Source organism: Lycium ferocissimum, chromosome 11, assembly GCF_029784015.1.
Source record: "Lycium ferocissimum isolate CSIRO_LF1 chromosome 11, AGI_CSIRO_Lferr_CH_V1, whole genome shotgun sequence".
Lineage (NCBI taxonomy): Eukaryota > Viridiplantae > Streptophyta > Magnoliopsida > Solanales > Solanaceae > Lycium > Lycium ferocissimum.
In genome coordinates this window covers 48,207,026-48,219,774 of record NC_081352.1, presented here as the reverse complement: position 1 = coordinate 48,219,774, position 12,749 = coordinate 48,207,026, and the positions used below count along the sequence as shown (strand labels likewise).

Here is a 12,749-nt window from a genome sequence, read left to right as displayed (position 1 = left end):
AACCAATGATGTTCCAATTTACAAGTAAAATATATCCAAAACACAATTTGAACCTCTTTTACAATTTCAGCTCCAAATACTCCTTTTGATTTCAAACTAAATATTCTCGATTTGAAAGATTGTGAGCCCTTCTGATATGATCTGAAGGTAAAAGAGGGGTTGGAGGAAAAACCTACAATTTTAAGTAATTAATCTGCCAAATAAAATTGCAAGATGGAAGAGTACACCCAATCAACAGCTTGTTTTATACAGTGAGAATATAATGAAGGACAAGTTGTATTTAAACTGTCTTAACACTTGAAGCACACTAAAAACACCAGAGATCTATTAACTTGAAGCCTACTGTTCTAGAGACAAACCTTAGAAAATGTCACAAATATCATTTCACCTATAACATTACTTTGGGTAAAGCTCATCATTTTAATAAAGAGTTTAGCTCCAATGGAAGAATCCTGTTGCTTGCTGCGTAATATACAGCAATTGCAATCAAAAGAACGAGTATAATGATCCACAAGCTCAGACCTGCAAATGTAAACAATATGTTTAATGACATAATTACCATAGCAATGGTCGATTATGCATGCGCAAAGCATGACACTTGATGGCAAGACTAGAAAGAGATCTAACGCTATATATATACACACACACACACTCACCAGTTGGACAAAATGTATCCAGATTAATGCAGGTACAAATGACCTGACCAAACATAAATCAACTGAAATGCTAACAAAGACTATTTCTACCACATATATTTGCAGTTGTTTCCTACTAGTTCATGTCATCAGCAATATCAACTTTTTTTCTTACATGACGGTCGAGTTAAAACTAAACTAATCAGGATCAACAATAGAAGCTTACAAACTACAAATGTTAGGCTCTCTTTTGGGACTCGGCTGGCTACCTCTAGCAACCACCCCACATAAACTAGCTACTCTCCATCATCATGTTCCTGATATTGATATGCAAATTAAATACTCACCACTTTTCTTCTCTTCGTCCTTTATAATTGTCACTCTCACTCTTGAATCCATGGAGGCAGAAAGCAAAGCCCTGAAAAAAAGCAAAAAGTTTAGAACTGTTTGTGTTGCCTGCAGGCTTTTACAGTTACTAACAGGAGCATGAAAAGCATTTAGGACCTCGAATCTTCTGAGAACTTCAATGTTGTTACAAGACCAAGATGAGCCTTCTTTACCACATTTTGCACTTGAAAATTGTTGGAAGACGCTATCAGAACATCTCCCTCAATTGTTCCTCTGCAAAAGAAAGTGAAACAGGCAACTTTTAAGTTACCAAGAACATATTCTATGCCACATCGTTATTACTTCAACTATTCAGTATTATAAGATGTCGACAGGATGATGGTAGTTTCATGCGGATCATCATGCATGATATGAACTTGTGGAAAATCCACTGAAATTTTTACAACCTAAATGTAAGTTGTTCTTAAACATATCAGCTGGAGAACCTGAAATCGATTCCATAGTCTCGCGGAAACAATTTTATGATGTCTCTTAAGAAACAAGCTAACAATTTGACATTTACTCTGAAATTTGGTAGCTTTCTTCAATGATACAGACCTAATCATACAAGAGCAAGCATCTTCATAATACGTTCCATCAAAACTCAATCAGCCACTTATTTTTTACTGATGTTGGTGTCCAGGCTAGTTTGTGCACACGTCGACTAATCCACCAGGCAGTCTCCTACAACCCACAAGCACAGGTGGGGTCCAGTAAACCTGCAAGCAAGGTTAGCAGGTGGACCCACACTAATTATTATTACTACTAACATAGAAGCTGGAAAGAGAGGAACTTGCGCCCGTCCTACTTAGGAGGGCTTTTGGTTAAATTAGTCTGCACTTTTGGTTCTCACTGGTTGCCAGACATATGTTACTCTAGCTGCTCTATAACGTTCTACACGTATTTTACTATTTTGTCCTTATGCAGTACAAAATACTTGGAGGACACGTGATGCTAAAATTATGACATGTTTTAGTTGTGCGTCAGCTTTTACACGTGGTAATATCTTGGGTTTCTTACTGCCATGTAATTTCTCTCTTTCACCCTATAGGTTGGCTTTGTTAGCTAACTTCTGCAGGTTTCTTTTGTTCAGTGATTCGATCTTTTACTGCATGTTTAACACACACCTCAAGACATTTTAATAAATCGATTCAAGTTTTCTGTTTTTTCCAAATGCTCAAATTTTGAGTCAATCTCCAACTCCCACCTCTACATAAGAATCTCTTTTCAAAGATACAATCACACTGCAGTGTTGAAGCCTACTTTGCTAGATTACTTTTTCTAATCTGATTTTGATGACAAGACCAAAGAACATCAATTGTTTTTTTAACTCTATGAGTAATCTGATAAAGACGAGTCACTTTATTATTTTTTATTTGCTCGACGAATAAGGCTGAGACTAGATTTAGGTAAATGTTTATAAGACTACAAACATGGATTTCCGTTTTTGGCAGAAGTGGATAACTTGGAGTTTTAGGCAAAAGTGAATGGGTGGTTTGTTCAACTCTCAACTGTTCTTTTTCGATCTGCACATAAATCCATTTGATAATAAAATCTATTATTTACCAAAAAATGTTATTCTTTCTTGTAATTTTAGCTCCCATTATCAATCTATTAATCTTGTTCTAATGTAAATAACACTTTATTTACAAACTAAATTCATTAATTTCATATTACAACAATAAATACAGCATCTAACACTATTAACGTTTCTTGAAAAGAAACAGAAAAAATGGAGTAGCCAATATTTGATTTATTATGGCGAAAATTACCAATGAGGATTCAGAATATCACATATTGTTTAATCAAAGAGAGATTCAAAACCCTCAGGGGAAAAGCAATTGACTTGAGCCTTGGGGTGCTCCCTTTCAAGGTCTCAAGTTCGAAACCCCCGGGTGCAAACAATTTCGAGGGCCCAACCGTTGCACTTGCGGGAAAATTTAAAATCAAAAGACCACCCGGTGCTTAATCAAAGAGAGATTCAACAACGAAAAGAAAGATCGATCCTAATATGTACCAACCTTTTAAAATTTAAAATCAAACCAAACTAAACCAAAAAAGTGTCGATTTTCTTAATTAATCAGTTTGATTTGTTTTTCACCGAACTGTGAACTCACCTAATTAAACTATATATAATAAAATACACTATATGACAAATTTTTAGCACGGTCCTACAGCCACTAATTGTAGCTTAGCTTCGAACCTGGAATCTCCAGGTATGCTATATCTATGCGTCAACCTCTCCACCACCCCCTTTGGGAGTTGGGACAAGTCAACTAGCTACTTTTCTCCTCTTAGATTATAATTTTAAAAAAAAAAAAAAAAAAATTAAAAATTAAAAAAAAACTGTTTTTGTAGGCAAATGCTCAAACTCTTTGAAAGGCAGCACTAAGTTTAGCAAATTGTATAAATGGACTTCTTTAAGAATGTTCAGCTATATGGGAAGTTCAGTGGTGCAATGAGATACGTGTTTATAGACATTCGTGGAAGAGAAACCAAAAAACTAGTCTTACACTGCCAGAAGCTTTCCGTTGGGTGAAACATTGAAGGCACAAATAGGATCACGAACAACACGCTTTGATTTTATCCTCTTCCACGTAGTAGTACTCCACTTCGAAATGCTTCCACCTTGATCTTTGCAAATATAAAATACAGGGTTAATTCTTCATTCACGCCAAGTGAAGCACTATTTAAAAATAAGTAATTCAGATAAATTTCCAGTATAGCATATCCACCTCGCATTGTGATGATGTATAGAACCTGATTCTCATCATTAATTGGTGAGAATCTACAAGAGCCAAAAATCTCATCCTGGTACAGAAGGCGCTTCAGGTCAGATTACTAAAGCAACAAAGAGAAAGATTGGGGTATATGCCCACACAACTTCCTCAGATTGGGAGTACATAAGAATCCACATGTAACTACTCTTATCTTATTAAAAAGTAAGAATCCACGTATAAAAGAGAGCCAGTTTATACAAAGCCAATTGACAGGAGAAACAAAACATTTAAAAATGAAACTACTCCGCTTTTTGGGTTGTCTAGTGTCAATGAAATCAGAATTTGACATCACTTTGGTCTGTTCTTTTGGTAGGGAAAAAGTGGAACACAACACACTGAGCATCTTCCACCATTTAAAGGACATTCAAAGATATTCTTACATTATCCTTCATCTGAGGTAATAAAGAAGCATTACAGATTTTGAATTTTGGACTAAAAAGTCATGATCCCAACCCCCAACAGATTTTTTTTGAAGGGTCTATTTTCTAGAAAATATTTTTTTGGAAAATATTTTCTAGAAATACACTTCCACGGACAGAAAATATGCAATTTTCGTGGAATATTTTCGAGAAAACCGAAAATATTTCCCTTCATATTGAACACACCACAAACTTATAAGATACATGATACAAGAAAAGTGCATATATAACCGAAAACATTTGAGTCGAAACCCCTCTGAGCCCAACCCATAAACACATTGCCTTTAGTGCAGATTTTGATTTTGAGACATCCCAAATTCGGCAAGGGCCACTTTGAATATTAACCGAAAACAGCATAAAAACTATAAGTTGAAATTCAATACTATGGACCTGAAGTCTAGATCCTTCACAGAAGCATGAGCATTATCCTGATCAAGAATATTTTCCATGCTAGGCCACTTGTAAACCCTCAACTTGCCATCCTGTACTGCACCAAAATTCAATAATCAAGATAATTATAATTTACCTGCACAAACAAGGTGATGTAATTCCAAGTTTAACTCTTTTTTTCTTTTGATTTTTTGATTATTTTTTTTACTACAAGGACAGCAAGAAAGAAGCGAAGCTGCCTCCTTGATCTAACAAATCAATCATGCCTCAATCCAAAACTAGATGTAATAAATACTCTCCAAATCAAATTTGGCAAAACATAAGGAATGATGAATGATAGCCTTTCATTATGATTGTTTTACCTAAAAGTACACCATCAAAGCCAAGTTGTAAAGTTCAGCATAGAGGATTAGAATAATTTTTCTTCTTTTTTTTCGCTTTATTAGAGCAACAGAACAAATCCTATATTTGCTTTGTAAGTTATACTTTTGAATTTTTTTACTCATTATCCTCCCCAACTATTTGGTATGTCACAGCGTAGTTGATTGATTGAATGATTCATTTCTTGGTTAACCTACTCTTTACCCGTTAATGTACGGCACCATAGACAGCTCACAACCACTGAGTATTATGGTCATCATTGTTCTGCAGGCTCATATTACAGCTAGAATAAACTGATCTTAAATGCTTCATCAAATAGAAGCTGATCTTAAATGTCCATCCACACATTAGTGGCAGTTAGATAGTCATGGATGGATGATGTATAAACTTCCGTCACACTCACAAAAAGGCTGATAACTTCTGTTAATTCCAAAAGCCTTTTTTTTTTTTTTTTAACTCCAAAGAGTCAAAAAGAAGCAGCAAACGTAGAATGAGACAGTGGTCGGAAAAGACTAGCATGGAAGTTCATATTGCCTGACAAAAGTATATTCCCTCCTTTAGTTATCTATTAGCATCTAAGGCCTTCTCCTTAAACTGTGCACTATGAAGAGATACTAAGAAAATTCTTAAAATGGAAAAAGACTTGTTTAAAATTTTTCTTTTACTTTGCTACTCCCTCTGTCCCACTTTATGTGATACTTTTCGCTTACCAGGATTCAAACTGCATAAATTATGACCAACATTTTAAGATGTACTTTTTAACCAGTGTTGTCAAAGGCGCACTTAAGCCCTAAAGCGAGGCTCAAAACATGTTGAACGCTTCACCTCGCTTTATGTGCGCTTCAGTGTCATCATCAAGGCTCTAAGACATACTTTCCTTGCCAATGAGCCTCTCTTGAAGAAGTGACACTAGATAATTGATATTTCACTTTATCATAGTGTTTTTATACAATTTCTTTGTCCATATATTTGTTATCGATGCTTATTCTCATTAGTCTTGGACTGACATATATATATATATATATTTGTATTTTTGCACCATTGCATATTTTTTGATTAAAGCCCATGCTTTAATTGCGCTTTGCGCTTAAAGCCCTAGCTGACCTTAGAGCTTTTTTGCGCTTTTGATAACACTATTTTTAACCAAATTGATATGAGAAAAGTTGCAACCTAAGCTGCGCGGACTCTGCATTTTTGCTGCTGCACCCGTGACGACACGACACGGGTGCGGATGCGGCATTCGGTCAATCCCATCGGATACTTTGACAGGGGGTTGAGATAAAACAGATTTAAGACATGGGAAATGGCATATCTTCAATCCTTTTTAGCTTTTCCTCTTGGTCAGTATTTGCTATTTATAAGTGTTTTCTTTCTTATAGAAATAGGGATAATTTCTAAATTAATTATTAGCATGTTGTTTTTTGAAAATTAATTCATGTTTTTTAACGCCCATCTTGGAGAGTGAAAATTGAATTCTATAACGTACATGTAAGTTCTCCACAGAATATTTCTCAAAATTTAGAATATCTTTACAGCTCTAGTTTTATAGTTTTGAATTTTTTAGCCGAATCCCAGCACCCGTATCCATACCCCGATCGGTACCCCCGGATTATAAAATGTAGATTTTGCCGAATCCGACCCTTGGATCCGCATCCGTGTCTATTACACACACCCGAGTTCAAGCAACTTAGGTTGCAACTTATAGTACTTCTCATGTAGCTTTCAAATATATAAATTTTAATCTTAAATATTGAGTTAAGCTAATCCAATTTAGCTTCAAAGTTTAGTCAAATTAACTCTTGAGAAAAGTATTACATAAATTGGGACAGAGGGAGTACTAATTACCTTCAGCAATTCATCATTTCTGAAAGAGTTAAAAGTTGTTCTGACATCTTTCTTACAACAAAGAATTAAATGGCTTCTAAAGGTAAGGTACCAACGTGGGATCCAGAATGTGAGTCAAAACATTGCCACTAGATACTCGTTACTAAGACCGAAGAAATCTTTATCCCTTAAAGATTGATGCCAAAGAATTGGGCTATAATCCTGAGTTTAGTCCCTTCTCTTGTACATATAATTATAACTTGGGGGCAGAACAAGGTCAGAGCGGAAAACAAACCCGCTTTAAAGAGCGCTTTCAGCAACCTTTCTCAATCAGGTCACTATCTGCAACCTTTACAGTTTAATGCAGGGAGAACATGTGTACCACCATTGTTTCTTTTGTGTAGTTAGTGATATAAACTAGTAGTGCTATAATTCGTACTCAGCTTATCTCCTCCTTTTCCTTTACAGACAATCTAACTCATAGCATACAAGAATATTTTAGAGGGTAAAATAAACAAAGACCGAATTTTCTGGTTATGCTTTTAAATGTCCATCTTTTACCAAAATACAAGAACGGAATCTTATAAAACTGGCCTTCTAAAACATTATATACACAATGAACAAAACAGTGGTGCCTTCTTGTTGAACAGTTTTCCTTCAATGGAAACCAACAACCATACTTTCATTTCAGCCTGAAATAGTTTAAGGAAAGATATCTACCTCACCGCCGACAGCAAGTAAAGAACCTTCATTGTTAAAAGTCAGCGCTAATTGTTGACCAACATCTTGCAATGGCTCAAGTACTCTCTCAGATGATATCAGATCCAATGAGCGGTTTTCATCTCTCTGAAAATCCCAGTCAAACCATCTACACAGGAAGCACATTGTTAGATGCTTACGCAAGCTACTCGCTGAAAGTATAGGCAAGAGTTCGAAGCTTAAACACTACAAGTGGTCTGCTGTGGACTAAGTTCGCTAAAGCAACTAACCAGATAGAGGATTGAATAATCATAGAACTGATCAATTTCAAAAAGTTGTAGATGGTTTGACCTGGATGTACTGCCAAGTGATATCACTTCAGCCTTAACTACATGGGCCACTAAATGTTCTATTGGTAACTGTATGCTTTTATGATTCTACGCTCCCCTCAGCCCATGCCACCACTCACAAGTCACAAAGTGAGGAGTGAAAAGAAAGAAAAGAATACTCAAAATGAACAGTACTCTAAGCCTTGAAAGCAAATCCCATTGCACAAACTTTACCTGCAGCTTTTTGGCAATGAACATATAAGACCTTCTCCACCTGGATGTACTGCCATCCTATAAGGCAGATCACCACCAGTGCCTAACCTAGCCACCTTCAACAAAGCACATATTTTTAGCAAGCTGATTCAAGGAGATGTAATGTATCATGTTTTTATAAAATAAAAAAAATTAGGTAACTGTATCATGTTTTTATAATTTTTCAAGAAAAACAGAAGTGAAGAGCATACATAGCAATGGAATTAAAGTTAATTGACCAATCATAAAAGGTCACTGATATGTTGATGCTTCCTGTACTTAATTATTTAAGGCTCTTATAAAAAAGATAGTAATCAACCCATCCAAGCCCTCTAATCCTTCAGCAAGCAGAATTTAGGCTTCACCAAAAAATTTCCCAAGACAAAATATATTTTGATGCCCAAAAGTGGTTTTATCATGTACTCCTCCAATTCAATTTATAATGGCAGTACTTCACTCAGCACAAAGTTTAAGATCTTCATTTTGACTCACATAACATACTAGTGGCTGTTGAAGGAGATTTAAATTAATGATTGAAAGATTAGATTGATCAAGAACTCATCAAATCAAAAGTATAAATTTCAAAATATTTAATTGATTCGGTTTCTCAAAAGTTGATATTCTTGTGGAAGCTTGACTGAAAAAGAATAGCGTCAAAACATATTCAAAAGTTTCAAAATGGAAACAAGACAACATGCTCCGTGTGATACAACAAGTGGGGCATAGAGAGGTTGTTCCCGATAGATCCTTGGCTCAAGAAAAATATTTTTCAAAACAAGTTGGATAAATATAGAAGTAAAAATCTATGATGAAAATATCCAAGAAATAGTATTGACAACAAAATGGAAACAATATTCATATAAATCACTAAACCAAACAATGATGCATGTTCAAAAGTTCAAGAAATTAGTTGACTATAATCATAGGCGGATCGAGAATTTAAATTCTATGGGTTCAATCTTAAGATCTTTAGAATTGTTTTTATGACAAGGGAACCAGCAGGCGCTACCCTTGGGTTGCGCACACTGGATCAAATTTTTAAAGTTATGGTTCATATCTACTATATTTATTACAATTTTAATGATTTATAAATAGAAAGAAGTTTTATGACTTACAGGTTGATCGCTGAGGACATTAGTGTCAAAATGGAATTTGGCAAGAATGAGAGCGTTACGAATACCGCTATTCCCTTCACCGCCACCTCCAGCAAGGACAACATAACTTCCCGGCGGTACCGATTCCGATGATTTGTCCGGCGGAGGTTCGACGGCGCTTTGGGGGACCCAACCAGCGCCGTAAATTGGGACGCCGTAGTTCTTTGAATTGGGTGAATCCGTCATTTTTGGATTGAATGGGAAGTAATAAACCCTAGACTAAAGTTTTGAGTTTGGCTTGTGAAATGAATTTCGCAAACGAGGAATTAGATGACATGATCTTGATCTTTGAGCTTGCCAATTGTGTCTCCTAGATACCCAATCTACGACAACTTGACTTCTCGACACAGTTTAAATTACACACTGAGCGGTTGAAGGAATTGGGGCGTGAATTTAACCCCCCCTGTTCGGATGGTGGTTTGCCACGGTTCATTAATGTATGGTTTTGCACGAAGCCACGATTGTTTTCATTATTTTTAAAATTATGTAATATGATATTGTAAACTTGGGGTTTATTTTATGGTTATATAATTATGAAAAGTTTTAATTTTTATAACTCCGGATTTGGTGATTTTTCCGTAGTTACGTATTTCATTTCTCCATTATACCTCACCCTCCACCATCCACCCCACCCTACCACTCATCTTACAACCACCCACCTCACACTAGCTTCCCCTCCACCACCTGTCACGACCCAATCAGAGGGCCATGACGAGTATCCGGTGCTAACCCACCGAGCACCGACTATTATGCTTCTTCCCATCTATCTCGGTGGACTACATATCTAACTCTCAATTATCACAACCTGAACAGATATAAATTCTCCCAATGAAACTCATTCACACGATAATCATCAACTTCATCTCATGAACATATATATATATATATATATGCAAGCCTACAAGGCTACAAAAATGATATGGACTAGTAAGGTCGTGAAACTTCTAACTATCCGTACATGTCTACGAGCCTCTATCTGGAGCACTGGAAGTCATAAGGATGGGACAGGATCTCGCCATGCCCAACTTGTGCACAAAAGAATAGTACCCAAAAGCTGCAACTCCGAAGTAAGTGGAGTGCTCCTGAGAATCCGCTGATGAAGCTCCTATGGATCCAACCTGTCTCCCTACCTACCTGCGGGCATGAACGCAGCGTCCACAAAAGAAAAGATGTCAGTACAAATAATGTACTGAGTATGTAAGGCATGAATAGTAACACGATAGATACATAATGAATAATTTATGATACAAGGAGCGTATATGTTTCATAATACCTCTTGAGGCATTCCTCATGCTTACTTACTCTTTCTTCTGCAGTAAGCATTTCATAGTTCACATACGTACTTATACAACACTGTACCCGGCCATCTAGGCTCGATATTATCCGTACCCGACCATAGTAAGGTTTAGTTATTCCCGTACCCGACCATAACAAGGCTCGGTAACATCCGTACCTAACTGCAGTGGTATGCATGCACTAGATATCGTACCCGGCCATATAAGCTCGGTATCAGTCACATCATATTTGTACCCGGCCATAACAAGGCTCAGTAGTATCATATACATCATATTCGTCACATTCTTACCCGGCCATAACAAGGCTCGGTATATTCCATCATCATCACTATCATCTCTACGGAGATCTTTCATCAACATCATCTTAAGAGTCTTGAAAGCCATAAGTTCTATCATTTCTAGAAGTAGGATATTTCGTACATCTCAAATGAACCGCACAAGCGGAGTTATGCCTTATCTCGCCTTGAAGGAACAATTACATAAAATGAAATCAACAATAATGAATACAATTAGAAATCTTATAACAAGCTCAATGGTATCATAAGAACATTAAAACTTAAGCTTTGGCATTATTAGAGTTGAAATCATTATCATAATCATCATTATCATCATCTTTCACTTTGAGGAGCCATTAACATAAGATGAGGCCAATTGATGTGATTCTTCGAGTTAACAAAGAACCAATCGACCAGGATCTTGTTCTTGAAGCGATTTGATGGGCAGATCCAAGAAACGGACGTATCTCAGGTTATAGGTCTCGGAATTAGCTGATTTCAAAACCAGGTGAAAGATGACGATCTGAACTATGAAAATAACTAGTTACCCGTTTAAAACAAGCAAATATTGAGGGCGGAACGATGGAAAGAAAATTAAGGTTCTGGGTATGAATAAGAACGAATTTTAATCAAGAAACGCGCTCTTGAATGATCAAGAACCAACAAAGTTCCCAAGTCACCACTTGAAATCAAATTACGTGATAAAGAAACACCACACGCTATTGAAAACAAGATAAAGACTATCACCACCTTGCTTGGAACCAAAAACAAGGATAAAGAACAAGAAATAGAGAAAATAACTCTATTGCAAAATTTAGGTTTATGCTAAAAACTTGAATAGTGTTCAACAAAGAATAAGAACCCTTTATATAGGCCTGGTCTCTCTTCGATGACTACAAATCCCTATTCTACTCTAGAAAGGAAGTAGCTAAAAACAAAGAAAGTAAAATCCCTATTCTACAAGGAAAGGGGAAAGTAAAACCTACTAGAAAAAGGAAAACAACTAATCCTAATTTAAGAAGGAAATAATTTTAACTTAGCTTCTTGGGCTTGAAATCATCCTTGGGCTTCTTGAATTTGAAGACAAGTCCACATACCAATTCTTGGGTTCACAAGAGCTTGTTCTTGACGCCCTAAATAACAAAAGCCCAATATAGCTTATTGATTTTCATCACCAATTGTCGTGAATGGGATCAAGAATCATCTAGTACGCTCCATTATCTCATGAAAACATCTAGGACTTTAGGCTTGGTACCACCAAACGTGGAATGATCGTAAGCGTCTTGAGGATGGTGCAATCATGAATGTCATGAAGTGAGCTCAATAGTTATGTAATAGCATCAAACCATAAACTTTAGGATCTCTAGAATGGGATCATCATTATAGGAAATATCTATCCCTAGCATCATAAGAACTTGAGGAAAGTGAGCTTCTAGCTTTTTGGGAGTAAGGATGATATGGATAACATATAGGAAAGTATAACATAAGAACCATGCCTTTTGAAAGAAGGGGGTTAGCCTTACATACCTTCACGTCTTCTTAATGACTAAATGTTTTCCTCTAAAGTTGCAAACTCTACATTCAAGAGGATTGGTACAACATTAGTCTTGAAAATGTGCTTAAGCTCAAACTAGAATAACTAAAAAGCTAACGGAATTTAAAAGACTTCCCCTATTTCATCAACTTCCACTATATCATGAAACAACTCCCAAATAACAATAATAACATCCATAATATCATAATCAAGAAATTATATTCAATTCTATTCCAAATTCATCAAAAAATCCTCTTTTCAACTTCACCCATAGTCATCTTCTTCGCCTCAACATCTATGGCTTCTCTACCTTAGATTTCCTCCTCAATAAGAGTACTAAACCTTTAGATCACTTAAACATAAGAATAAGATGAAGAACATACCTTGGAGTAGTA

General features: G+C 36.1%; 1 protein-coding gene across 1 annotated transcript; it reads right to left on the bottom strand.

Moving 5' to 3' along the window:
• Positions 1-226: 226 nt before the first annotated feature.
• Positions 227-9,442, bottom strand: LOC132036151 (SEC12-like protein 2). Its single transcript, XM_059426406.1, has 10 exons — positions 9,212-9,442; positions 8,079-8,173; positions 7,537-7,684; positions 4,612-4,703; positions 4,504-4,552; positions 3,758-3,848; positions 3,536-3,656; positions 1,140-1,256; positions 983-1,053; positions 227-522 (listed from the first exon to the last, which is right to left on the bottom strand). Exons 1-10 carry the CDS (start codon positions 9,434-9,436, stop codon positions 416-418), a joined length of 1,116 nt encoding a protein of 371 aa, XP_059282389.1. The 5' UTR covers positions 9,437-9,442; the 3' UTR covers positions 227-415.
• Positions 9,443-12,749: the final 3,307 nt, after the last annotated feature.

Excerpts from the sequence above, each read along its gene's own strand:
- LOC132036151 (XM_059426406.1), bottom strand. The coding sequence starts at position 9,436 with ATGACGGATTCACCCAATTCAAAGAACTACGGCGTCCCAATTTACGGC. Across the intron at positions 8,174-9,211 it reads ATGTCCTCAGCGATCAACCT|GTGGCTAGGTTAGGCACTGG; the intron begins GTAAGTCATAAA and ends GCTTTGTTGAAG. Across the intron at positions 1,257-3,535 it reads AACGGAAAGCTTCTGGCAGT|AGGAACAATTGAGGGAGATG; the intron begins GTAAGACTAGTT and ends TTTCTTTTGCAG.